The following is a 26,486-nucleotide window of genomic DNA, read 5'->3' on the forward strand; positions in this document are numbered from 1 at the left end:
AAGAGACAACAAACCGGGAAAATAGTCAACAGAAGATGATTTTAGGTATCAAGGAGATTTCAGACTGACCAAAAACAGACCTGCAGATTCCAAAAGTTTTTGGATATTAGAATCAAACTACTTGATAGCTTATTATATTGAGAAGTAACAAGATAAGGTCAAATCTCTTACCCGCCCGCATGTGGAAACATTTCTTGTGATGCTGAAAGAAAATGAAAGGTCAATCAATAGAAACAATAACTAATATGAGACTAGCATGAGTGTTATGGCAAAGACTAGCATCATGTTATACCTCTCTGAAGCATGAGGAGTGTGGGCCGTTTCTTAAACTTTCTACTTCCGGATCATGTCCTGGAGCTCTTACGTACGTTATAACCTGCTAAAATCATTCACTTTGGTCTGAAATTTCCCTAGAGCCTAATATTGCAATGATGATGACCTAGAGAGTTCAATCTCTCTTAAAGTCCAAAGGAGTCAATTTTTTTTTACTAATGTCCATGTCCATTCATGTAGAAATTATAAACTGGTGATTTAGTTGATATGAAGTACATATACTACTAACGCACACATTATCTGATTCATCTAAACAGAAACAAAAATGGCAAAGAAGTAATTCTCTGTTTCTGTCTTCTTCAGTAGGTTGAAAGGCCATCCTAATCTCATAAGATACTATTGAGGCATTTTAGTATTTGTTTTATATAGTCTTTTGTGGGGAAACAATGAAGTGATTTTGCTTAATTTGTCAATGGTAATGGAAGTGAAACTGTTAGAAAACAAACATTCAGGACAAGGTGAAGCGGATTTCAAGAACATGAATCTTGTTAAGCTTTTCTAGGTTTCTTGCTACAAGGAGAAGAGAAGTTTCTCGCCTGTGACAACAAAAGAAGCCTCAGTTTTATCCTCTGTTATGCTGCTTTTAACTCGATATACACTCAGGTTGTTTGTTGTTAATGTAGAACTGAAAATGTCAATATACCTGAAAGAATGAAGAAGGAAATAACTTTGATACGAAACATTTCAATACCAAAAAAGCAAAAGAAAATGTTTATGACGTCAGCAAATTCCATGGACGAGGCTTCCGGGCGGTGACAATGTTCTCCAAATCACAATTTCGTTTGAATATTAGGTGTTTAAATTGGGCTTTCAATATGTTTTTGGCCCAAAATCAGTTTGGTTTGTTTTATTTTTCGATTGATTTAGTTAACTATTTAAAAAAAAAATATTGAGTGTTTATTTTTCTCTATAGCTTTTGCCAATAACAATCAGCAACTTCTGTTAAGCAAAATAAAAAAAATTTAAAAAATCAGCAACTTCGTAATCATAAAACTCTTTTATAAATATATAAATGTGAAGCGTTTTGTTGACTTTAACATTTCTTACTCAATGATACTAGTATAACAACAAAAGCGTTAGGTGGCATTTACACTTCTGAGACGATTCAAATCAATCATATTCAAATCCCTTAACCCAAATTATACTTTTCTTTCTTTTCTTATTCTGAATTTCACTTATTTGTCAACAAAATTTTAAACCTCGAATGTAAATAAGTTTGGAACGGTGAAGCATTTTATTTTTATAACAATAATCTCGATTTAGTAGAGAAAATAATTGAAAATATGTAGCCTGCTAGAGTTCCCCACACCCACATAATAGGTAATTGCAACAAAAGGTGTGCAATGACCTCTACCATTCGATGATTCGAATAATTTGCAAGCTTTAAATATTCCTCTTTTCTTAAAAATTATCTTGGATTATTATACATCTACTTATCACACTAAAATGTGCATGCAAGCTTGATTTTTGATATTAATAGAAAATTAGTTAACTCAAAGTACATGATAAATGTTAATTAAGTACTCAAATCACTGATACTCTGTCCTTATCATTTCGCATTAAGGAACATCTAAAGCTTAAACGTAAGGCCTCCAATGATTTGTCCCAATTCAAAATTATCAAAGTTAATTCTTACGTATAGTCAATCATCAAATCATTTGTAATTGTATAATATTAATTGATATCTATCAAAATACTTCATTCTTTCTTTATTATTACTATTCCATATATATTATAAATCATTAAGGATTATGTATTTATGTAGACACATGATAAGACTAAATCCCAAATAGCTTACTTATTTGTTCTTCAAATATAGATCAATTAATTTGAATTATTTGTAGTATTATATAGGTACATTATTGAGTGAATTAGTTGTGCATGCATTTATTAGACAAGACCTTGACCTATTGGCTTAGCAATTATAAATCTAGATAATATATAGATAGATAATGTATTAATGCCTAATTAAGTCATTTGTATAAGCTAAGAGGCATGAGTTTAGTGGCATCCTTATCAAACAATAATCGAAAACAACTATCGAAATATTAATAATATTTATTTATACATACTATAGCCCTAACTCATACTCCCTCCGTTTTCGAATAGTTGTCGTCTTAACTATATGCACACAAATTAAGAAACTATTAATGTTGTTAGTTTTTTAATATAAAAATATCATTAATTATCTACCTAAACATAATTTAACCAATAGTAAATTAAGTTGCATAATAAAAATTAATATAAAAAATAAAAAAGTAATAAATTTTGCATCGAAAACTGAAAACGACAACTAATTAAAAACAAAAAAAATTTCTAAAACGACAACGATTCGAAAACGGAGGGAGTACAAGTCAGACACTCAGACCTCATAGTTCATACTGCATAACAGCATAAGTATTAATTTGAGATTCTAGGCTTTCTAGCAATAACAGTGTTTTAAAGGAACACATTACACAAGTGCTTTTCTTTGATCCCGAGACTGCCAAGTGGGTGAGTAGTGGTGACGTCGCGTCGTTGAATTTTCTTCGAGGAGTACAAACAAGATGGATCCCATTTTGTTTGTCTGTTTTAAGTTTGGCGGTATCATTATCCATGCACAAATCAAAATCACGCAACTTTTTTTATTAATTTTCCATAATAATTAACGATGAACATATTTTCCAAGAAATAATGTAACGTTAAATTAAGCAGGTACAGATTTTAAAAATAAGTTTTGGTTATTTTCTTTTGTCGCCATTCATCTTGTGTGTTTTGCTAGCTTGTTCTCCTCGATACATTTTAAGTAGATATAAGTCGCATTTACATACATTTTGTTTGTCTCCTCGATACATTTTGCTAGCTTGTTCTCCTCGATACATTTTAAGTAGATAAGTCGCATTTTGTAATTAAGTAGATAAGTATCATTGCGTTGTGTTTTTTTTCTTTTCTTTTTAACGGCGGGGACGTGTGAGTTGGGACTTTGGATTATACGAAAATAAATTTACTAGTACTTATTAATTTGTTAACACGTATAACATCGTACTTCATACTATGGTTAAATTGTTTGGGGAAATTTTTTTTGTTTGTTAATTCCAATAATTTGTTTAGGAAAAGTTACGAACTTAATTATACGCGGTTTGCTTTAGAATGTTTCACTTTTTGTTGGTCGATAAATAAAGATTGAATACAGATTGACTATATCATACATAAATTAAATATACTAATATACGTATATTCGCGAAACTAAAGTACATACATTATATATACGTAGCTCTATGATTAAAAAGCAGCAAATGATTGTAAATATTACGCACAGTCTGGCAATTTAAAGCCTTCTTTGCATTGCTTCACCCTTAAGGTTTACGTTTAGTGAACTAACTTACGTACATACAATATGTGGAACATGTAATCCATATAAATTGACCACAAAATATACTTTTGAAATGTTAAATTTGATTGCATCAAGAGAATACCTTTTTCTCAAAAAAAAAAGATAGTATAACTTGTCACTTCCTATATCTATTACCGGTTAACTAGAAATAAATAAACAAATCCAAAAAAATGTGTCCTACTTACTTACTACTGCTTCAAGCTTGGTAAAACATCAAATGTTTTGATATATCATATATCACCTATCTTACAAAGTCATTAATTATCAGGATGGAAAGAGATTAGATTAGGTACTGCCTTATTAGAGCATTTCCACGGTGAGAAACTATAAAGGTTTCTCAAATATAATAATTTAATGCTTTTGTAATAAATAAATTATTTGTTTAAATTTTAATTAATTAAAAAGAACTTTAATCAATCAAATGATGTCAAGTGTTAGACACAATGTCTCAGAGTTTCTCAAATGAGACACTGTGTCTCATTTTCTCTCTTACTTTTAGTTATTATTATTTTTTTTTAATTCTTTAGACACTCTTTGAAAAACTTCTGTTGGATGTGCTCTTATACGATCAAGATTAGTATGGATGCATCATATTTAGGAGATAAAGTACAAGTATTCGTGGTATGTGATTTTGCTCGAAACTTAAGAGTCATTTAGTAGTAAGAAATTAATTAACAACGACACAAATCCAAAATAGTAAAGAACATGAAAATGTAGCTATATATACATGTATCATTAAGCTGCTGCTGCTACAACAACTCGCTAATCATTAAGTTTCATAACTATTATGGCTTCATCATCATCAATATCAAATCACAAGATTCCAAAAACACTAATGTTTTTGCTGATCTTAAACTTTTTATACCTAATCCAACCTACTTCAGCTGTGAGTACCAGTTCCAATTCAAACTCCCACTTCTCAAGATTCTCGAGACATCGAAGCTCACCATCATCAAAACCCAAACAAGGGTTTCTTGCATCGGTCCAAGAGAGTATGAACCATGCTCTCTTAGCTCGTTCTCTCGCTTTCAATCTCACTCTTTCTCACCGAACCGTACAAACACACACGTTCGATCCCGTCCACGACTGCCTCGAGCTACTCGACGACACACTTGACATGTTATCTCGCATACATGCGGATAATGACGAAGAAGATGTCCATACATGGCTAAGCGCAGCACTCACGAACCAAGATACTTGTGAGCAGAGCCTTCAAGAAAAATCCAAGTCATACAAACACGGACTTGCGATGGATTTCGTCGCAAGAAACCTCACCGGATTGTTGACTAACTCGCTTGACTTGTTCGTATCCGTGAAGTCAAAACACCGGAAACTCTTATCGGAACAAAAATATTTTCCGACGTTCGTTCCTTCGTCGGAGCAGCGGAGGCTTCTAGAAGCTCCCGTGGAGGAGCTGAAGGTTGATGTGGTGGTGGCTGCCGACGGAAGTGGGACACACAAAACCATAGGAGAAGCCTTGTTGTCTACGTCATTAGCGAGTAGTGGGGGCAGGACCACAATATACCTAAAAGCCGGGACCTATCATGAGAACATCAACATTCCGACGAAGCAGAAGAACGTTATGTTAGTTGGTGACGGGAAGGGTAAAACGGTCATTGTAGGTAGCAGAAGTAATAGAGGCGGCTGGACTACTTACAAAACTGCCACCGTCGGTAAGATTCTATAACTCAATTTTCGGTTTGGTTTAGTTATCTTTGTTAAATGATTTGGTACGGTTTTGATTTGATTTAATCCGGTTTAAGATTTGATTTATTGAATTTTTAAAAGCCGCGATGGGAGAGGGGTTTATAGCACGGGACATGACATTCGTGAACAACGCCGGACCCAAATCGGAGCAAGCGGTGGCGCTCCGTGTCGGAGCAGATAAATCCGTCGTGCATCGATGCTCAGTGGAAGGATACCAAGATTCACTCTACACACACTCCAAACGACAATTCTATCGAGAGACAGATATCACCGGCACCGTCGATTTCATCTTCGGAAACTCCGCCGTCGTATTTCAATCTTGCAACATCGCCGCTCGTAAACCTTTACCGGGTCAGAGAAACTTCGTGACGGCGCAAGGACGGAGCAATCCGGGTCAAAACACCGGAATCTCGATTCAAAACTGTAGAATCACGGCGGAATCGATGACTTATCTTGGTCGGCCGTGGAAGGAGTATTCGAGGACGGTGGTGATGCAATCTTTTATCGGCGGGTCTATTCATCCGTCGGGTTGGTCTCCTTGGTCGGGTGGTTTCGGTCTCAAATCTCTGTTTTACGGAGAATTTGAGAATTCGGGTCCTGGATCATCGGTTTCGGGTCGGGTTAAATGGAGTGGGTATCATTCGTCCTTGACGTTGACGGAAGCGGAAAAATTCACTGTGGCGGTTTTTATTGACGGTAATATGTGGTTGCCGTCAACGGGCGTTAGTTTCGACTCTGGGCTTGTAAAATGAGCTTTGTAATTAAGCTCGTTTGATAAATAAATTCTTATATAGTCATTTATCTTGTGATTAAAGTAATGGTGTGATATAATCTCTAGCTTTTCTTATTTTATTATTTGTATATTTGGGTGTAACCAGGGAAAAAAAAAAACAGAAGTCCTCGAATAAAATCTGAATTTATTATAAGATTAATGTTTTTATAAATGTGTTCTGTTTCACCATTTCTCTATATGCTTAAAATTATTTATATTTTTATCAAATGCAACCAAAATACATGTGAACGATTGAATTCGAATATGGTATGTGGATAAGGGCTCAGCCCATCCATTCAGTGGTTTTGAACTCTGTAAATAAGTTACTAAGTTAGGATAAAGAGTTTTTGAAGCCCATATTAAAACCTATAACATACTAATGTTGGATTATGTTCGTTTTTGTTAAAAAAGAAGAAGAAGAAGGATGCTAAATTGGTCAACTTCTTTTTCGTTCTTTTCTGTTAGTGAAATGACGATATCGGATATCTTGTGCGTGTATTTATTTGGTGGAACAAACGAATTAATTGTGATATTTTATTGTTAAGTAGTTTTTTATTGAATAATGTTGGTCAAATCGTTGGTCTATGATTAAAGAATGGGTGGAACAAACGAATTAATATCTACATGAGTCCAAATTCGACACTGTGCCAATATGCTAGATGCATGCATGTCTTTGAGTTTTCCGGAAATTTCTCATGTATGCGCCTTGAACAATTATCAAGATTATGTATGATGCGGATAATTAGTTTGTATATCATTTTTCATAACCACAATTTCCAAAGAAAAATGCAAACTAATACTTAAGATTCCAAACTAATACTTGAGATTTGTTACTTAAGACGTTTACAGTAGCCAACTATATTATGAATTCAGAGTGAAAAGATTTAGATTATAATCTTTTATACATAACAAATTTTTCAACTACTAGACCACCATAAAGTGGTTTGATTTACGTACTATATAGTGTGTGCACATGTTTGAAAAAATATTTGTTGAACTATATTAGCAATTAGCTGCGAATTACTTCTTCAATTACATCTTGTGCACATGAAAGTTGAAAGGTGTAGAGAAATAAATTTACAGGGTTTTTTTTTTTTTTTTTTTTTAATACAGTTTCATATTAGTGAGGTTTTTGTTCAAGTCTTCTAGCTATAGACTATAGTCTGATCAGTTTGATACTAGTAATCTACGTTTTTAACATATTAGTGCATGCATTTGCGGATGTAGAAATTTTTGAAACTTAATTATAAGGTTGGTTAATATGTAAGCAATAGAAAGATTTAATAGTAATTTATATTTTGTGAGAGTCTTGCCAACTGACTGTAATCGAAGAATAGTGATACAGAATAATTGAACGCTTAACATATGAAAATAAAAGAGTATTAATTAATTAGGAAGTGCTCTTCGTTTTGAGTATTAAAATCTTGCCTCTCTAACAATAGGCAAGATTGGCCCACTTTTTGTTTTTCCACGGTTCTTTAACTCAATTCATATTTTGCATGTACGTGTGAATACGTATGTGCAGTGTTCATTAAATTTATCCCACGTGCAAACCTTTTGTCTCTGTCCGTTTATTTTATTCCTTAAGTTTTATGAATCAACAACAAAATCGTTTGTGTAACTTACGGTCTATAATTATTTTGGACCGAAAGTCTGAATATGTTTAACTAATTAGATCTTTCCCAATGTCGATTTTCGAACTCATATGACATGGTCTTTCTCTTATAAGAATTTAAATACCGAAAATTGATCTTCAATCCGTTTTATATGGACTTCTCTATGTTGATTTTTGAACAATATGTTTGAACTACAACAAACATATTTAAAGATATTTGTAACATCTATTTAGGCTATCGTAAATAGTTTTATATAAAAAAAAATTTAAAAAAAAGTTTTATATAAGACAGAAGATCAGTTACAAAATATATAGTCGTATATTTACAACGAGTTTATAGAAAGATCTTATCAAAGAACTTACATTTTCATGACCATCCAACATTTTCCAAATAGTACGTAACATATTAATAATTCAAGCATAATATATATATATATATATATATATATATATATATATATATATATATATATATATGCATAGCTTGCTTCGTGACTCGTCTTCGTCGATCGCATAATTTATCTTTGAGGTTTAAATTAAAAATGAAAGAAAATGAGCGCCGTCATGTTATCCACCGGAGAAAGTAAAACGGAGCCACGTCAACAGTTACGGAGCAAAGTTAGTCGCCGACAGTTGTAACGTCAAGCTTAGACCATGAGCAATGGTGTGGGACAAATTTTTTGGTCCCTCAAATATAATAAGATTATTTTTAAAGTTTCTTAAATTTGGTATTAGCAATGATGTCTCTCATATTTTGTCCGTTGAATAAAATAATAATATTTTAAATTTAAAATATTAATCATTTAAATTAATAAGTAAAAACATATTAAAGTTGTAATTAAAATAAAACATATAACATTAACATTGAAAACATAAGAAAATTACAAAGTTACAAAAACTTGAAAAAGCCGAGTTGATGAAACAAGAACAGACATAGATGAATACATAACAAATTAAAGCAGAAATTCAAACTTAGATACTAAAATAAAAAATACAAAGTTGCATCTTAAGTGAATACATCAATCTAAGAAATACTGAGCCACTATCTTATCCTTGATAACTTGATCAACTGCACTAAGTGGCTCTGGCTTGGCAAGAAGTGTGTCTAGTATGCCAAGCTTCTGTAGCTTCTCCTCGGATTGTGAAGCTTCCTCAACTGGTCTCCTCTTTGTTCTGCCTTTAGGTGTAAGATTGTTAATCTTGTTAAGGTCCAGGAATTTCTGTTCAAACCTTAACAAACACCAGCAATGGTTCATTGTAAACTTGGTCTTGTGGTCAGAGACGTAGATGTCATGAGCCATATTCAGCACATCGGTCTCAGAATGTCCACTACTGTTTAGTCTCTCTGCAGTTGCATATGCCCCGCAGAACTTGTTAGTGAAGTCATTGATCTTGAACCACCTTTGCTTACAGTTTATGTTCAGCCCATGTTCACCATTGGCTATAGCATGAGGAGACTCTGCATAGTATTCTCCGACCCTTTGCCAAAAGCTTTCTGCCGTTTGTTGGTTTCCAATAATCGGGTCCTTTGAAGTGTTCAGCCACGCACTGATAAGAACTTCATCGTCAGCCGAATTCCATTTCTTCCTATCCTTCCTGACAGGTGTCTCTTGAGAAAGCGGTGCAACCTGGGATTGTTGAGAGCTCCATTTCTTCCTATCCTTCCTGACTGGTTTGGTGTTCTCCAAAGAAAGGTTATTTGTTTACCAAAGAAGAGAGATAGAAGATGATGGAGAAAGAGTGAAGGCTAGTTGGTGTTTAAAAGATGAAAAGGTATCAAGTAATAAATTACCATTCATAATGACCTATCTTTGAACTACCTAAGTCTAATCACAATTTAAGACACCTTACACAAGTACAAAGCATTCAAGTAGAGTTTTAGAACAGTGTTATAACAATCCGATTACAAGAGTAATGGTTTAGCAGAGTTTTAGAACTTATCAATTATACATCACACCAGATCAACAACAAACAAAGCATTTAATGGTGAGTCACACAATCCTATTAACTAGATCAGTTTCTGTAACTAGATAATACTAAACCAAACACAAAAAAGCACCAACACCAAAATAATCATATCATGTACAAGTTACAACCAAAGACAGACAAACAGATTAAAAACATACTTCAGCTAGAACTTTAAAGAAGATTGTCTAAATTGAAAACTTGGTGACAAACCAAAACGAATCCAAAGCATAATCAAAGCCAAGAAAACACTCAAACAGTTTCATATTACTAAATCGAAACTTGGAGACAATCCCAAATCCATAAAACCTAAATCAGAAACTTGGAGACAACACACAGATCTGAAAATCGAATATCCAAAACTAAACCCTAATCGATTTTCTTTGGCCAACCATACAATAAAAAACACAACCATTGACCATACAAATTCATATACATCCTCTATACCAACAAAAACCATGGATAATCACACGAATTCCCCCAGATCTCATATCGGAAAAACAAACATACCTTGTATCGCTCGTTTGGAACCGGCGGAGAAGCTTTCTATGGAAGAAAAGATCGATTGGAGAAGCTTTCTATGGCAGAGACGAGGAGGATTGCAGTGTGATATTGCCGGAAAATCGTTGGCGATAATTTTCGCCGGAGAAATCGCCTTCGCGAGTTGAGAGAGTCGAGAGAGAGAGAGAGAAGACGAATCGAAAATGTTTCTACCCCAAAAAAATTTCTCCCCACAAAAAAACACCACCCAATCAGAAAACGCCACGTGGCAGTGCGGGACGGTGAAGAAACGTTTCCGTTTGTGGGAACGGTTCTATAGTTAATAAGGGGTTTTGATTTATTTTTTAAAAAACAATAGCCTGGGACGCTTGCAAGAGCTGGCATTGCAAGTGCTCTTAATCAGCCGTCTTCATTTTAACCTAACGTAATAAAAACAACACACCCAACACTCTTTTTTCTTCTTTAACACAAAAAAAAAATAAAAAAAAATGAGGCGTCAGTGCTGACGTGGCTTTTCACACGTTTCCGATTTTCAACTTCAGACGATTTTAGAATTCCTCTCTTCAGTTTAACATTCGTCACTATTGATTTGGCTATTAGCCTATTACTAATAGCATTTGTTCTTTTATATTTGTTTACTTTTTTAGTTGGGGATATTTTTAATCAACTAGTGTGATAAAGTTTATTTGCCCCCAACGACTAATTAATAAATTTAAGAAGAGAATCAAAGAAAACGAATGGTGTAGTTAATATTAATTAAATAATTAGAACAAAAAAATTAAAGATAAAGATAAGAGAGAAAGGAAAGTGGAGGTGGGTAAAGGCCATAGCCATGTGCCTTCATGTGGTGGTTGGCCCATTAGTGGACCTACTCTACATCTTCTTCAACTCTTTTTTAGTTCTTTTATTATATGATTAACACCTTCTTATTCATTTGGTTTCACTCCTAATATCAACAATTTTGTAAATTGTTATTCCCCGAAATTGTTCAACTAGAAACATATTTTTATGATACGTGTAACAATGAAACCTTATAGGAAACAAAACAGTGAGATTTAAGGGATTTTAGAGCTCAATCTTGAAGAAGAAATATGATAATGATGCATGATGATATACAAAAGAATTTAATGGCGTAAAAAATACGTCCGGCGGCAAAGCGGTAGGGGAGAGAGTGATTAACACAAAAGAGATGGGACTAATGCTAAATTATAGCCTTAACCAAACACAAATCTTATTCCTCAAGTCTCTCTTCTCCTCTTTTTTCTTTTCTTCTTCTGTTGTCTTTGCTAAATTAGGTAGTAAAATTTAGTGTATAAAAAATCATGGTATCATCTATTGGTCAAGCCAATTGAATAATCTCATATCCTTCGAAAAATATACATATTTTTATACTATATGTTGCTCTCTTGCATAGTTTTTTTTTTTTTTTTTTCTCTCTCTCTCTTGCATAGTTGCATGGTGAATATTTTGTTGAATATTTTGTTATATCTTTGATCACTTCTTAGTTTTATCTTGATGATGCGAGTGGCTAATTGATTAAGTTTATTAACAATTTATCGTCCAGAATAATCATAGTTATTCTGTGTTACTTTTCGAACTAATCAACGTATAGTTCAAACTCAGGATCGAATAATATCCTCAATCAGTCGTTTTACGAGAGTTAGATTTTGGCTGAATTTTGTTTCTATAAGTAAATATCCAGCAAGCTGTAAGTAATCAATTAAATTAATATTTCGGGTTTTGTTAATATAATTTCTTTTGCATTGAAAATGAGCTTAGATGTTTTCCACAATCGATCATTCCATCTTAATCGTCATTAGTTGTCAACTAATGTTAACATATATGTATATAGCTTACCTAATTTTATCATAATAGTCTCTGTTAGCTGTTCACGTTAATGAATTCATACGCATTCGTCACTAAATTAACCTTTTTATAAAAACAAACAAATAAACATAATATTGTGGTTGGAATCTAATTCCATAATCGGATGTCTGCTCTTAATTGCTCTTTTTTCCGTTTATACCAAGCTATGAACCAAAAGAGCTTGATTAATTTGCGTCTAGTAATTAAACATCATCCGAATTATTATTTTGTTTAGTTAAGATGTATACTAGCACTAATGCTATATATATAAATATATAATTGTAGTTTGGGTGTAGTATAATGTATATATAAACATATTTCAAATTTCAAAATAGTCAAATATATTTATATCCAAAATAGCCAAGTTCTGTTAATCTATTGGCATCAACTTTTTCCTTCAAGTTCCAAAACATCGTTTTCCACTAATTGCCCATTTATTTATTCAAGACTATATAGCAACACTAGGTGTATATTATACTTATCCGAAATACATGGGTTTTGCAAAATACAATTAACATTTCATTTTAAAATTTTAACACATATAATGATATATTTACACATCTAATTATCCACCAGTAAACAATCTAACAGTCAGCCCACTAAACCACAACAGACGAATCTCCAAAATTTTGAACTGATATTATTAAACCCCCAAAGTTAAACTTAGAACTGTATGTATCTTTTGTCACCGTTGAAGAAAACTACCACTTACAACTTCATATTCGCATATTTTAATGCAATAAACTTTGACGGACCAACTAAGCTCCAAAATTCCATATTTCAAAGCTATTAGCACATCTAATTTTCTTTCCTTTTTCATGTTTATTTTTTTTCAATTCTACCGATAACTAGAACATGAGTATATATATTCGAACCTACAGTTTTAAACTTTATAGAGAACATTTGATATAGTTGTATGTCTTGTGACATAAAAAAAACATATTTGTAATGTAAAAGAAAAGTTAAGTACAAGGAAAAATAAACATTATTTATTCCTCTCTCTTTCTCTCTCTCCACCTCTCCGTTTATATTAACCCTAATACTATTGTCATTCTCAAAAAAAAAGTTTTATAAAGGTTCTCAATTCAAGTTCTCTTCTCTAAACAACCCAAACCATGGCCTCTGCAGACAAACTCATAAACACAGATGTCCCTGAAAAGGACGTTTTTGCCCTCCACTTTCTCCGATCCCTCTCAAATCTCAGAACACAAAACCCTTTAAATTCTCCGGACAAATCAATAGATCGTGTGAGAAAGATCAAGAAGGCTGCGTACGTTTCCATGGCCAGAGCAGCCGGAGGGAATAGCCGGCTATGGAGCAGAGCCCTCTTGCGCCGAGCCGCCAAAGATGACAACAAGAGCGTAAGATTTTCAAGGAGGAAGAGGAAGGTGACATGGAAGATATCATCAAAACGGAGGAGGAGTAACCAGAGAGCTCCGGTGGTGGAGGAGGCGGCGGAGAGGCTGAGGAATCTTGTTCCGGGAGGCGGAGGAATGGAAACGTCAAAGCTGATGGAAGAGACGGCTCATTACATCAAGTGCCTTAGTATGCAGGTCAAGGTCATGCAGTGCCTCGTTGATGGTTTATCTCAGAAATGATCATCATTTAATCATCATCATCATCAATTCATCATCAGTGATTGATGTATATAGAGATCATACAACACATACATGATACATAGTATTGGATTGGGGTAATCATAACACATAGATACGTGTATATATACATATATATATATATATATACATACGTGTAAGATAGGATACATATATGAAATGTGTGGATATGTATGTCTCGAAGTAACGAAAGATTTTTTTTCTTTTTCTTTTCTTGAATTTTGATAAATGGGGATTTATTATTTATCATATGCTATGGCCGGTTTAAACATTAGGGCTTGGGAACTTGCCGTTGGAGCTATGCACTAGAGCTACTTCTGTCCTTTTTCTTTTCTTTTAAGCTATGGGTTTGGTTCCTCTTGATTGTAATTCATGAATGACGTTTCTATGGATGGATTATAAATTCAGTTATAATTTAAGATAAAGTATAGTGAAATTAGAACTATCATAAAATATACCTTTTGTATTTATATATAGCTTATACATACATATATGGTTGTTAATGTTTTTGAGAAAATATATGATATATATAGCTAGTAAAATTCTAAATATATTTATGGAATTATGAATCTTTTAATGAAATGATTTGTTTTTAAACACGAGTTACTTTGGATAAGTCTTAAAAATACTTGACATAATATAGGTAGGTTAAAGGCTTTTGTAGGAAAAATATGTAACTCCTTTTTTTTTGTAACTCAAACTCTTAATGATTTATGTCGGATTGAATTCAAATGGTAGCTCACAGCCTCACAACAACATTATTAACAGAAATTACAAAACTCTGATTACATGTTTTCTTGCTAATCACAATTTCCGTTGGAAGGATTATCTACACGTCTTTATTTATGCAGTTGGTCATACTTATATTTCATACGATTGTCCTACTTTGGCAATTATTATACACGTGTACGTAAATAGACAGGTTGGTCAATTCCACATATTTCACATCAACTATTGATTCGTGCATTCGTTTTCGACAGAATTTCATTCCACAGTGGAATAATATGGGACAAACTTTAAAGTTTTATGGAATTTTCAGAGACTTATTTTTATCCAAAAAAAGGCAAAGAATTAACAAAAGGGAATTTGCATCATAATACTTGAAATACTACAAATTGATGGTTAATGTGAGTCAATTCAAGAGAAGGTTATTATAGACTCTGTACAAACATGTCACGAGTCTTACTACAAAACCTTTCTTTCTTCTCCCCCAAAACAAGAAAAAAATACGATATATTACACTTTCCGATATGTCTTTTGGCATCCGATTAACTTTGGCTTTGCAGAGAACTTACATCAGCTTTTGTGTATCTTTCAAATATGAAATCTGCTTAAGCTATGCTCGATGTTTTGGGGAAAAGCTACTGGTTTGATTGATAACACATCATTAGATTGTTGAATCATGTCATTATGCCACAGGCATTGGATCCTCCGTTGTGTGAGACTCTGATTCTTCACTACCGTGATTCCATAGTTCTTTAAGCTCTCCTCTTACCAACCCCAGTATGACGGCCAAACCTAGAGAGAAAAAACATTAGGTTTTGTTTGAGAACGATGGAGAGGAGTGTTCGAAAACAGATGGAGGAAAGGAAACTTAAGCTTCTGGTTTTACCGAGTGTGCAGGGTACGACGTATAATAGCGCAGGCTGGCCATGTCCGTCCATAAGATACAGACCTACATATGTCAGTAACAGACCTACAAAACAGAACAGGAAGAAACATTAATGTTTCTGTTAAGTTTCAAGACTGTGAGTCTGTGAATGTGAGAAGCCATCTCGATTAGCAAGTCAAGTTATGTTACTTTCTTCTCGGAAAAAATAATAGAGTTGAGATCATTCACTCAGTTGTATAAGCCATGTAAGGCCATTTATGTTCACAGAGTTAGTAATGCGTGGACACTTACCTATTCCATAGCCGATAGTCAACCAGAGGAAGTACCCATTTGATATTACCCTCTTTTTTATCTTGTCATATCTGAGATCAACGAGTAGAGCAAGTATTAATCGTATGGGAGGATTGGATGAGAGAATCGTTGAGAAAGAATCAATGATGTATGGGTTGAGAGATTTAAGACATTCTGGAGAAAACATGGGCAAAGATGGAATTCCAAGTTTGTTCTTTGAAGCTCTAAGAATATCACTGACTAAAAGTACCTGGAAGCAAAGGAAATGAGCAAACCGGGAAAGAGGATGTCCCCAAAACCAATCATGTCATAACCACCCCAAGGATCAAAGAACCGAGGAATCCTTAGTAGCATCGGAATGGACTCTCCGCTGCTGCTGTCTCCTTGGGCAACCTACAAAGAAGGGATCTCAAATAAGAATGTACTAGTTGAGCTTATCTGGGCTCTTGAATTACTCAATTATCACAAATCAACTACTAATTGATAAGTTATTGAGTTATAAAGATACTTGTGTAAGCTGTGGACAAAACGACAAAGATACTACAGCCCTACAACTTTTGTAATGATGTAATGTGATGGACCATAACGAATTTATGTGCCACAAAACAAACCTTCCAATCCTTAATATATCAGACATATGAAGCACATTTTTTTGTCAGAATTGCAGAAACGAAACTGAAATCACATAACTAGCACAATTCTAAGCTTAACCTGGATAAATTGAGTGTAGCTAAAGAAATGATAAATTATGGACTTTGTAAGAGAAACTCACCACAATCATAACACTCTCGTGAAATATCAATGGTGATATGAAGACCCAGAAAATGTCATAGACAAACGCGCAACAAAGAAGTACAGAAGCAACCTGGATTACAGACCACTATCAGCATATAACAGAAAACAATCATAATTCACTACAAAACAAACTAGATAAACTACCTTGATGTTAGGTAATCGAACCACTTGCAAGGCAGTGATCATCAAACATATGCCCTGTCAACAAGATGACAGCAAATATTTCACTTAGTGCAGCCAAGGAACCAAAACTTCTGGACGTGACCTCTTCCTTTATGGAAAGGGGGGAATATGAAACTCAGTTAACAAAGAAAGCAGAAGCGGTGATAAGAGAAATAATGAGAGGAAATGACTTCTAGATGCATTGAGATGAAGAAAAGAGAGCTACGGGAGTTACCAAAATGTCTTGGCCAACCCAAGAATACGATGTGTGCCGTTCTATAAACCAGAAAACAGCAAACGCCAAACAAACAATATTCACCAAAAGCGACAACACTGACATTGTTCCAAGCAAAGGGAGCTTCACAGATTTCCGACCCAGATGTCTGCATTTTCTGCAGGCGGATCAAACATATATTAGTTAAGAGATGTTGAGCGGAAAAAGAGAGAAGTGAAATAATCAGGAATATTTCAGAATACCTCAATATAACTGCCATAATGATGTTATGCATACCCTGAAAACAACAGCCATTAAATTGACGGAAAAAGCACATATACATTTAATCTAAATTCTACACAGGTTCAAAACCGCCGGATGTTAATGAAATTACCTGCATGCCGCCAATGCAGAAAAATATGGTGAGCACCCATACAAACCATGATGACATGAAGTAGAAAAGGAGTAGCAGAAATATGGAGGCTGTTACAATAAAAAATACAGCACCAGTGACACTTATATCAAGGATTTCCTTCTCTGGGTCATCTTTTCTGGTCCCAGCACTAGGAAATTCCTGGAAAAAATGAAGTTTAATTCAACCTACTTTCTTTGAAAAGACATATCCGTAATTCAGCATCATAACAGCTACATAAACTGGAGATTTGATCACCAAGTCCCCAGAATAACAAAGAGGCTGCTATGCTAAGTATCTTGGAAATATACACTAAGTGTATAGGATATTAAAGGCAGTTATTTGTAGATACCATACCATAGCACGCAAAAGTGCTTAACCTCAATTTTCTGGTATAGCTACAAATGGAGTACACCAAACAGAGACTTGAAAGATGTTAACCTTTGCTAATATGCTGTAAGATTCATTAGCTTGGTCAGGATCTGTAAGCTCTGACCACAGTGATGCAACGACAACAGTTCCCACAGCCATGAGCAATAACAATCCAGCTGTGAGGTCCACAACAGGACGCTTTGGAGCATACAACAAAAGCTCAACTGCATCATAAAGAAACTGGACTTAGCCTAGAAGAGATTTATACGAACACCAGATGGTTCATATTGTTAGAGATAGAGGACCAACAAGAGAAAAACTCAAGTGCAAAATTACAACGGCTCACCACTCTTATTGTCTACCATAGACTTGTTGAGAGCATCCCCGCTTGACTTGGAGATCATTAAGACAGGTATGCTCACATTTAGAGATGTGTCCTTTTCCATACATCCCATCTCATCAAGATCTGATAACAACAGATGATGACTAAATTAGATGATCCAAAGCTAAGAAACACGAAAAAATATCAATCCAAAACGGTATTGAACAAACCAAACCTTCTTTGTCATTAATAACCAAGAGAGCAGAAGCACCAGCTGCCTCAGCATGTTTTGCCTTCTCTGTGAAAGCACAATTGCCACGGATCGACAAGGCAATACGTCCATCTAACTGGAACAAATAATGTCAAAAAAAAAACTCATCTTGCAAATTACATGAATCTGAGGAAGCCATTGACTTCATTATAAAAGGAAGAAAAGAGAAACTGACCCTGGAAGAGAGATTGGAACAAGAGTCCAAAGGATCTACAAAAGCAGCAGGAAATCGAAGACTTTGATCAGCATCAGAAGGCAAGGCTGCTCCAAATTGAGCAGTTAGGCCAGTAAGATAGTCTCCTTCAACCCCATCAACCCAATTTAAGACCTTTACCTATATGAAGAGCATTTCAACCAAATTTAGAATCTCATTAACAAGAGAGAGAGAACTAGATGAATCAACTCCACTGAACCAGAGGATGATTGAATACGAAGTAAACACAAGAAATTGAATTACCATTTGAAACTTATTGGTACAGCCAGGAGACTCGAGGCTGGAATCCTCGGTCCACGATGATACATCCTCGGCCGCCGCTACCGAGAAACCAAGCAGAAGAAGAATCAATACTAGGGAAGAGTATCGGTGATTCGGCGGATCAAACGACGACATGACGCAATCGACGGAGCAAATCGGAGAGAAGGTGAAGAAGAAGAAGAAGAGACAAAGAGTTGCAGTTAAAATCTTATGGGATATATCGGACGGTCGACATTATGGGATATTTTCGATTATTAATTTAATAATTCTTTAAATGTTAAGTTTGCTGATTTTTTTACGACAGCTTTTTTGTTTCTTTGTTGTTGTTTTGATGCGTTACTTTTTTTTCTTTTTGTTTGGGTGCCAATTCTTTTGCTCAATTAATTAAAAGATATATAGTAGATCAATATGTCGATTTACGTATGTTGATACGAAAAAATACTTCAAAAGTATTTTGAGCAGATTTCAGATCCCCACGATGTATTTTGACTTGTCTAGAACAGTTGAACAGTTGGGAGAAACACCTTGTTAATAAAGATAAAACTACATGAAATTTACAATTTTTTTTTTTTAATTCTTTCTTTTTAAGTTCTTTTTGAGCTACTTTAAAACAATTTTTTTTATATCTGTTTGGTTTCTATAATACCTTAATTTACTTTGACAAGATGAATATTTTTCCAAAAAATCAAGTAAAAAGAGTCCATGACTAAAATAAAATGGATATTCAAAAATAAGAAAAAGAAAGAAAATAATAATAAATAAATAAAAAGAAGGGAAGGAGGAAAGAAAAGGCCTTTATTTACTTTGTAAAGAGAAGAGAAGATCTCTCAAAGAAACTCCTCTGACGTTTTTCTCCACCAAAATCTCTCTCAAGCTCCTCTCTTTTTCTTCCTTCTGCAACAACAACAACTGTTACTCATCTCTCTCTATCTCTCCCAAGTTTTTCTTTTTAATTTTTCTTTTTGTCGGAGATCGAGATCAGCTAGACATGGCTCCTGCCATGAAGATCGTCTTCGGTCTCTTGACATTTGTCACTGTCGGAATGGTCATCGGTACCCTCTCTCTATTTATAGTCGCCTACATTGGATTTTTAATTTGGTCTTCAAAGTTTATATTTTTATGTTTTCTCTCGGCCAAATTGACTCTATGAGAAATTGAAACGGCTCTTTGGTAAACTCATGGAGATTGTGTTTCTCTTTTCTTTTTTTTCCTGGAATCTGCAGCTTCCTTGTTACAATTGGCCTTTATAAATAGATTGGAAGATTCGTACGGTAACTCCTCTTTCTTTCTTATTTTCTTCATTTATATCTCTAGATGTGTGTTTGGTGATAGAATTGCACAAATATAGTAATGTGAGCTCTTGTGTTAGGGATTAAGAGGACATTTCATTACAATGTCAATGAATTTGTAAGAATAGATCAGGGTCTTTGATTATTGTTTATTATGCTTACTACAGTAGAGAAGATCCCTTTTGGATTTTCTATTGCTTGTTTTGTTGTTGTGGTTTCCTTTTGATTTCTATATTCTTTCTCCTTCTTATTCAGGACCTGGATTTCCGTCTCTAAGAGGGCTTCGAGGCCAGAACACCCGCTATCTACGAGGTTGGTGTGATCCTTTCTAGTCGAAATTATGCTTGCGTATAGGTTAACATTATAGTTTCATTCTTACTATTTGACTTTTGGCTTTACGACAAGACTCTTCCTGGAGAGTTTTTCATTTGTAGAATCGATAATGTCAACACTCGTTTATTTTCAGATGTTTCCCGGTGGGCAAATGACAAAGATGCAGAATTGTTACGGATTGGCAATGTAAGTCTATCGTATCCATTTTCCAATTGTTGTTCTTTCTCAGGGCCAATGGTCGCCCAAAATTTCATTTGTATATCTCTACAGTTAAAAGAAATGGTAGAATGAGAAGAAAGAAAAACTTTCAAATAGTTTGTACTGGCACATTGCGTAAATATACTATCCCTTTGTGAAAATAAGAGAATTTACATTCACATGTATCGTTTTTGTTTTGCTTCTGTAAAATCGAGGTCCGTTTTGTGTGCTTCCACCTAATGTTTGTTTTCTTTAGTGCAGGTCAAGCCTGAAGTAGTCAGTTGGTCCCCTCGAATTATTGTGCTTCATGACTTTCTAAGTCCGGAGGTATATACACGCCCCATTAATAAATTCGAGTTCATTGAGTTAGCTTTGTAGCAATGAGTTAGCTGATTGTAGAATAGTCTGTTCTTGCTGATGTTAGGCCTTAAAGTAGAGATAAAACTTGTTCATATCATCTTTATTCGAGCAAGGATAAGCTAAGATTTGAAAGAAAAGCAAAATCTTAGGCTCAGTTCTAGGCATTATCATAAGAATTAGCAAAAGAGCTTTTGGGAGTTTTTTTGTCTTGCCACTAAATATTTTTTTTGTTTCTCCTGATTTGTATATTTGCAGGAATGTGAATATCTAAAAGCAATCGCCCGGCCTCGCCTTCAAGTTTCCACTGTTGTTGATGTAAAAACCGGAAAGGTACTGGACAATACCTTCCTTTTAGTTCTGTAGAATAAGTAAAATTTCTATTACCTCCACTCTCTGCCTTAGATTGTTATATTGTTTCAATCAAACATTGGACACGAATAGAAATGCTCTCATGCCTTCAAAGTCATCTATATTCCCTTCCATATTTTCTTATTATCTGATAATTTTCTTTTTGCTTAGGGAGTTAAAAGTGATGTGAGGACAAGCTCTGGAATGTTTCTAACTCATGTAGAAAGAAGTAATCCAATAATACAGGTAGGTCACTCTCTAATAACTTTTAAAGGTGTGCCACTTGATCAACTTAACATTTTTGTAAATTTTATTCCTTTTCTTTTGCTATTATTAGGCAATTGAAAAGCGAATTGCAGTCTTCTCTCAAGTACCAGCGGAAAATGGAGAACTTATTCAAGTTCTAAGGTGCGTGCACAACTACAACCTTACTATTTTTAAAAATGAAAGCAAACAAAGCCTTTTTCTTGATTTGATGAATCAAAATCTGCTGCAGTGCAGATATGAGCCGAAGCAGTTTTACAAACCACATCACGATTACTTTGCTGACACTGTAAGTCTTCGGTTCTGTTTTCATATTTGTATCATTAGTGGATTGGTGGAGGAAGCTCTAGCTCTGATCAAAAAATGTAAAAAGAGTGGGCTACAGTGTTTAACTTTTGGTTTGGTCAATAATGTTGAGTTGGATCTGTACTTAATCTTCTCCTTTTTCATCATCTTAGAACATTTAGTCTGGAAACTATGTTTATCTTGTGTGTTCATCATTTTCCTCGTTTCTTTTCTTATGTTTTCCAAACAGTTCAATCTGAAGCGTGGTGGTCAGCGCGTAGCAACTATGCTTATGTATCTAACTGATGACGTCGAAGGAGGAGAAACTTATTTCCCTTTGGTATAATATATTCTCTGAGTTCATGCAAATCTTCAAAAAAGATAAAATAAACCAATGGTGTAATATCTCTCTTCCTCTCTATTTGAAATGCAGGCTGGTGATGGTGATTGCACCTGTGGTGGCAAAATCATGAAAGGCATCTCTGTTAAACCCACCAAAGGAGACGCAGTTCTCTTCTGGAGCATGGTTTGTTTCTTCAATCTCTCTATACTCAAACATGAATCATTGGGACTACTTTGAGTTCATTTACTTCTTGTGTTATTCAGGGACTCGACGGACAGTCAGATCCAAGGAGCATACATGGAGGATGTGAAGTTCTGTCTGGAGAAAAATGGTCTGCTACTAAATGGATGAGGCAAAAAGCTACTTCTTGAAGAACTTAACCTTTATAAAAAAACAAAAAGGAACCACAGGGACATATATTGAAACAATGTCATAGAATCTCAGAGTTTTGATTTACTCTCTTTTTGACCCTTTAATTTTAGAATTTATTATTTACATACATAAATCAATATAATGGTGTTTTACATTTCAACCACTCCAATAAATCCTAAATTACTGTAGCATAAACTGACATATAAAAAAATTACTGTTACAAAAAAAATGAAAATGATTTCACTGAAATAACGAAGGAGAGTGGCATTTTGGTAAATAAGAACAGAGTCCTATTTATAATCGCGGTTTCGTTGACTCGCTTCTATCTTGACCTCAGCAAAGAAAAACAATGGCGGCTTCTCTGCAATCAGCAAACCCTACATTGTCACGAACCCTAGCTTCTCCGAACAAATCTCCCTCCTTCGCCACCTTCCGATCTCCATTTCTCAGATTCAATTCCACCTCCGTCGCTTCCAATTTCAAACCCCTCGTTTCACGAGAAGCATCCTCATCGTTCGTCACACGCTCCGCCGCCGAGCCACAAGAGAGAAAAACCTTCCATGGACTCTGCTATGTCGTCGGTGACAACATCGACACTGACCAAATCATTCCCGCAGAGTTTCTCACTCTCGTCCCTTCGAATCCAGAAGAATACGAGAAACTCGGTTCCTACGCTCTAGTTGGTCTTCCAGCTTCTTACAAGGAACGATTCGTCCAGCCAGGAGAGATGAAGACGAAGTACTCAATCATCATCGGCGGCGAAAACTTCGGATGTGGATCGTCACGTGAACATGCTCCGGTTTGTTTAGGAGCAGCCGGAGCTAAAGCAGTGGTGGCTCAATCTTATGCTAGAATCTTTTTCAGGAACTCTGTGGCTACAGGTGAGGTTTATCCGTTGGATTCGGAGGTTAGGGTTTGTGATGAGTGTAAAACTGGTGATGTTGCGACGGTTGAGTTGAGGGAAGGTGATAGTATTCTGATCAATCATACGACGGGGAAAGAGTATAAGCTTAAGCCGATTGGTGATGCTGGACCAGTTATTGATGCTGGTGGTATATTTGCTTATGCTAGGAAAGCTGGAATGATTCCATCTGCTGCTGCTTGATTTTACCTTTTAGGTATGATTTTGTAACTTAGTGAGGATGAGGATTGCTTATAGATTTGGAATGAGATCGAATTTGTGGAGTAATATAGGAAGCTTGACATTGAATTGAATGATGCAAAACAGAGTTTTTTCCTCTTCTTGTTCTCAATGGTTCTGATTAGAGTAAGAGAACACAGTAGTAGGGAATCTAGTTCCGTCTTGTTTAAAAAGTGTGGATTTAGTGTGAGATTGATAATGACTGGTTATCAAGTGTTTCAAAGTTTATTCTTTCTCTTTACTTAAGACTTAGGTTACCAGTTCTTTTATCTTTCCATTTGTTCAATTAGATACGAAAAATTTGAACATGTCTAGGTTGTAGTTGTTAGGAGGGTGTATTGAACTTGTGTGAAAGTTATGTTGTTGGCTGATCTTTTTCATGCTCATATCCATTAAACTTGATTGTCCAATAGTAGAACAAAACATCATTCTTGTTTCTTTTATTTTGTTTTGCAGGTGTCAATGCAAGTGCATGAGAGTCTCTTGAAGGATCTTGATCCAATAAAAAGAACAATAAGAATATGTAATGTTTCCAAAAAGCTTATGAACCTACTCTATGTTTTATGAATATATATGACTATTGATGATTGGCTTAGTCTTCAGTTTCGGTTTTGCTTGTCTACATTTGGATGTTTCAGCTGCTAAAAATGCATGCATAGTTTATTTGAAACGACGTTTTCTCTCATTTCTTCCACTAATTTAATCTTCCGGTCATAAGAACATAACAAGAGCTCTGTTTTTGTCACACATGGCAATGTTCTAACACACTTTTGTCATAAAGTATAGAGAAATATAAAATCTTCTTTTTAGGCATCCGTTTCTAGAGCCTTTGTTTCACCGTAACCTACCCAAGAGTATCAAAACGCACGTTTGGAATTCTAAATGGCACTTTCGTAAATAGAAGGGTATAAACATTTTCTCCTTTTATATTGTTTTCATCGTAAACATTTCACACTAACTCAAGAGAGTAAAGAAACAATGGCGTCTTCTCTTCCTACATTGCCGCAAGCCTTACCTTCTTCGTTGACCAAAACTTCTTCCTCGGCTACCTTCAGATCTCCTTTCCTAATATTCAGTGGTTCCACTTCCTTCATCCCCTCCTCTATCTCCCTCACTTCACGTGGCACATCCTCCGCGACCATCATCCCACGTGCTGCAGCCGCAGAATCCGACTCTAACGAAGCCTTAGCCAACACTACCTTCCACGGTCTCTGCTATGTCTTGAAAGACAACATAGACACCGACCAGATCATCCCAGCAGGAGCCGCTTGCACCTTCCCATCAAACCAGCAAGAACGTGATGAGATCGCTGCTCACGCTCTCTCTGGTCTCCCAGACTTCCACAAAACACGGTTCGTTGAGCCAGGAGAGAACAGATCAAAGTACTCAATCATAATCGGTGGAGAAAACTTTGGTTGTGGATCGTCACGTGAACACGCTCCAGTCTGCCTAGGAGCAGCTGGAGCTAAAGCCATAGTTGCTGAATCCTACGCAAGGATCTTTTTCCGTAACTCAGTGGCTACAGGAGAGGTGTTTCCGCTCGAGTCAGAGGTTAGAGTCTGTGAGGAGTGTAAGACAGGAGACACTGTGACGATCGAGCTGAGTGATAGTGGTGGTTTATTAACTAATCACACAACCGGGAAAAACTATAAGCTGAAGTCGATCGGTGATGCTGGACCGGTTATTGATGCTGGTGGGATTTTTGCTTACGCGAGGATGATGGGAATGATTCCATCATTAGCTTAATCCTCTTCCACAACCATGATGGTGTTGTTGTATGCATAACTCTTTATATTTGATGAATATGTGTGTTTTAGAGTTCTCTATTTTCTTAACTTATCCGTTTGTTTGATTTAGTGTTGTTGTTACCTAAAGAATAAGAAATCAAAAGCCAAATAGACCAACATGTTCCAAGATATGTGAATATGGTGATTGTTTACTTAAATTAAAACAACTATGATTGCGTTTGAATAAATATTTTTGGGGAAATTGGAAATAAAGGGTACTTTTATTGTGATTTGTTCCATCTATACTTTATTTAGTCTTGATTGGTGAACTAAGGTTTATAATTATTGAAAACCTAATATCCCCTCAATTACAATATTAATAATGAAAATTACAATTAAAAATAATAATCAAAACTACATGTCCATGTTTGCGGCCACCTGAACCAACATTAATAAGAGTTTATGCACTTTGAAGTTTACGGCATCATATTCTCTTCGTCTTAAATATGTAACAAATACATATTATATATATATATAATATATACATGTACTAGTATAATTTTATGGTTGGCACTGTTAGTTTCGTGTCCAATATAATATGACTTAAGCTTATATCATAAAAACTTCTATTATTCGTGAATGCAACAACCATCGTTCCATAAGTTCAAATATTGATTTGCGAAATGCAACAGCCATCGTTCCATAAGTTCAAAGGAAAGTTCAAATATCAAATATTCAATTTTGCTAATTTTAAGACCTAGTTCCATAAGTTCAAATGCAACCTTGTTCGAAGTTGTGCGTATGTGATTCCAAGTATCTTTGGTAGAGAAAGTTGTCCGAAACACACATTTTTTTTTCCTTTCTAAAGGACACGGTCGTCTTCATGTTTTCGATTGTTCCATTCCAATGTCAGCATCTCTTCCATCAGGTTTATCGAGTCCACACAATGCCTTCTCCTTCTACGATTTGTTGAGGCTTCCGAAACTGTTGCGTATTTACTTATCCCATATCAATTACTCCACGATCATCTGCAATGTCTATAGCCGGCTCATATCACACCAAAACGAGGTCCGATCACCGTTTTTTATTTCAACCTTACAAAGAAGCTTCGCGGCATCCCAGTATTGGAGCATTTTTTTCAACATCCATGAT

At 35.1% G+C, this 26,486-nt stretch overlaps 6 protein-coding genes across 7 annotated transcripts; 5 read left to right on the top strand and 1 right to left on the bottom strand.

Moving 5' to 3' along the window:
• Window positions 1-4,460: 4,460 nt before the first annotated feature.
• Window positions 4,461-6,339, top strand: LOC9317952 (probable pectinesterase/pectinesterase inhibitor 16). The gene is made up of 2 exons (XM_021030167.1): window positions 4,461-5,379; window positions 5,495-6,339. The coding sequence occupies exons 1-2, from the start codon at window positions 4,494-4,496 to the stop codon at window positions 6,163-6,165; spliced, it is 1,557 nt and encodes a 518-aa protein (XP_020885826.1). The 5' UTR covers window positions 4,461-4,493; the 3' UTR covers window positions 6,166-6,339.
• A 6,772-nt stretch (window positions 6,340-13,111) lies between these two features.
• On the top strand, window positions 13,112-14,019 carry LOC9316088 (transcription factor IBH1). Its single transcript, XM_021029736.1, has one exon. The coding sequence runs from the start codon at window positions 13,248-13,250 to the stop codon at window positions 13,728-13,730; it is 483 nt and encodes a 160-aa protein (XP_020885395.1). The 5' UTR covers window positions 13,112-13,247; the 3' UTR covers window positions 13,731-14,019.
• An 800-nt stretch (window positions 14,020-14,819) lies between these two features.
• On the bottom strand, window positions 14,820-18,907 carry LOC9316089 (signal peptide peptidase-like 3). The gene is made up of 14 exons (XM_002881840.2): window positions 18,657-18,907; window positions 18,375-18,533; window positions 18,164-18,275; window positions 17,953-18,072; window positions 17,676-17,830; window positions 17,217-17,396; window positions 17,086-17,120; window positions 16,844-17,000; window positions 16,591-16,644; window positions 16,424-16,516; window positions 15,902-16,044; window positions 15,652-15,722; window positions 15,361-15,444; window positions 14,820-15,266 (listed from the first exon to the last, which is right to left on the bottom strand). The coding sequence occupies exons 1-14, from the start codon at window positions 18,807-18,809 to the stop codon at window positions 15,157-15,159; spliced, it is 1,626 nt and encodes a 541-aa protein (XP_002881886.1). The 5' UTR covers window positions 18,810-18,907; the 3' UTR covers window positions 14,820-15,156.
• A 427-nt stretch (window positions 18,908-19,334) lies between these two features.
• Window positions 19,335-22,626, top strand: LOC9317953 (prolyl 4-hydroxylase 1). Of its 2 annotated transcripts, XM_002879976.2 has the most exons (12): window positions 19,335-19,726; window positions 19,898-19,945; window positions 20,219-20,275; window positions 20,430-20,482; window positions 20,756-20,821; window positions 21,110-21,184; window positions 21,374-21,448; window positions 21,540-21,610; window positions 21,704-21,755; window positions 22,002-22,091; window positions 22,185-22,277; window positions 22,358-22,626. In XM_002879976.2, exons 1-12 carry the CDS (start codon window positions 19,663-19,665, stop codon window positions 22,463-22,465), a joined length of 852 nt encoding a protein of 283 aa, XP_002880022.1. In that variant the 5' UTR covers window positions 19,335-19,662; the 3' UTR covers window positions 22,466-22,626. The 2 variants fall into 2 exon arrangements, with proteins under 2 accessions (XP_002880022.1, XP_020885393.1); XM_021029734.1 differs by lacking the exons at window positions 22,002-22,091; window positions 22,185-22,277; window positions 22,358-22,626 and having other exon boundaries at window positions 19,478-19,726; window positions 21,699-21,759.
• Window positions 22,627-22,776: 150 nt separating this feature from the next.
• LOC9316090 (3-isopropylmalate dehydratase small subunit 3) lies at window positions 22,777-24,277 on the top strand. The gene is made up of 2 exons (XM_021029735.1): window positions 22,777-23,584; window positions 24,064-24,277. The coding sequence occupies exon 1, from the start codon at window positions 22,816-22,818 to the stop codon at window positions 23,569-23,571; it is 756 nt and encodes a 251-aa protein (XP_020885394.1). The 5' UTR covers window positions 22,777-22,815; the 3' UTR covers window positions 23,572-23,584; window positions 24,064-24,277.
• Window positions 24,278-24,551: 274 nt separating this feature from the next.
• On the top strand, window positions 24,552-25,624 carry LOC9316091 (3-isopropylmalate dehydratase small subunit 1). The gene has a single exon (XM_002879978.2). It carries the CDS (start codon window positions 24,586-24,588, stop codon window positions 25,351-25,353), a length of 768 nt encoding a protein of 255 aa, XP_002880024.1. The 5' UTR covers window positions 24,552-24,585; the 3' UTR covers window positions 25,354-25,624.
• The last annotated feature ends 862 nt before the right edge of the window (window positions 25,625-26,486 follow it).

This window comes from Arabidopsis lyrata, assembly GCF_000004255.2.
Source record: "Arabidopsis lyrata subsp. lyrata unplaced genomic scaffold ARALYscaffold_4, whole genome shotgun sequence".
Classification (NCBI taxonomy): Eukaryota; Viridiplantae; Streptophyta; class Magnoliopsida; order Brassicales; family Brassicaceae; genus Arabidopsis; species Arabidopsis lyrata.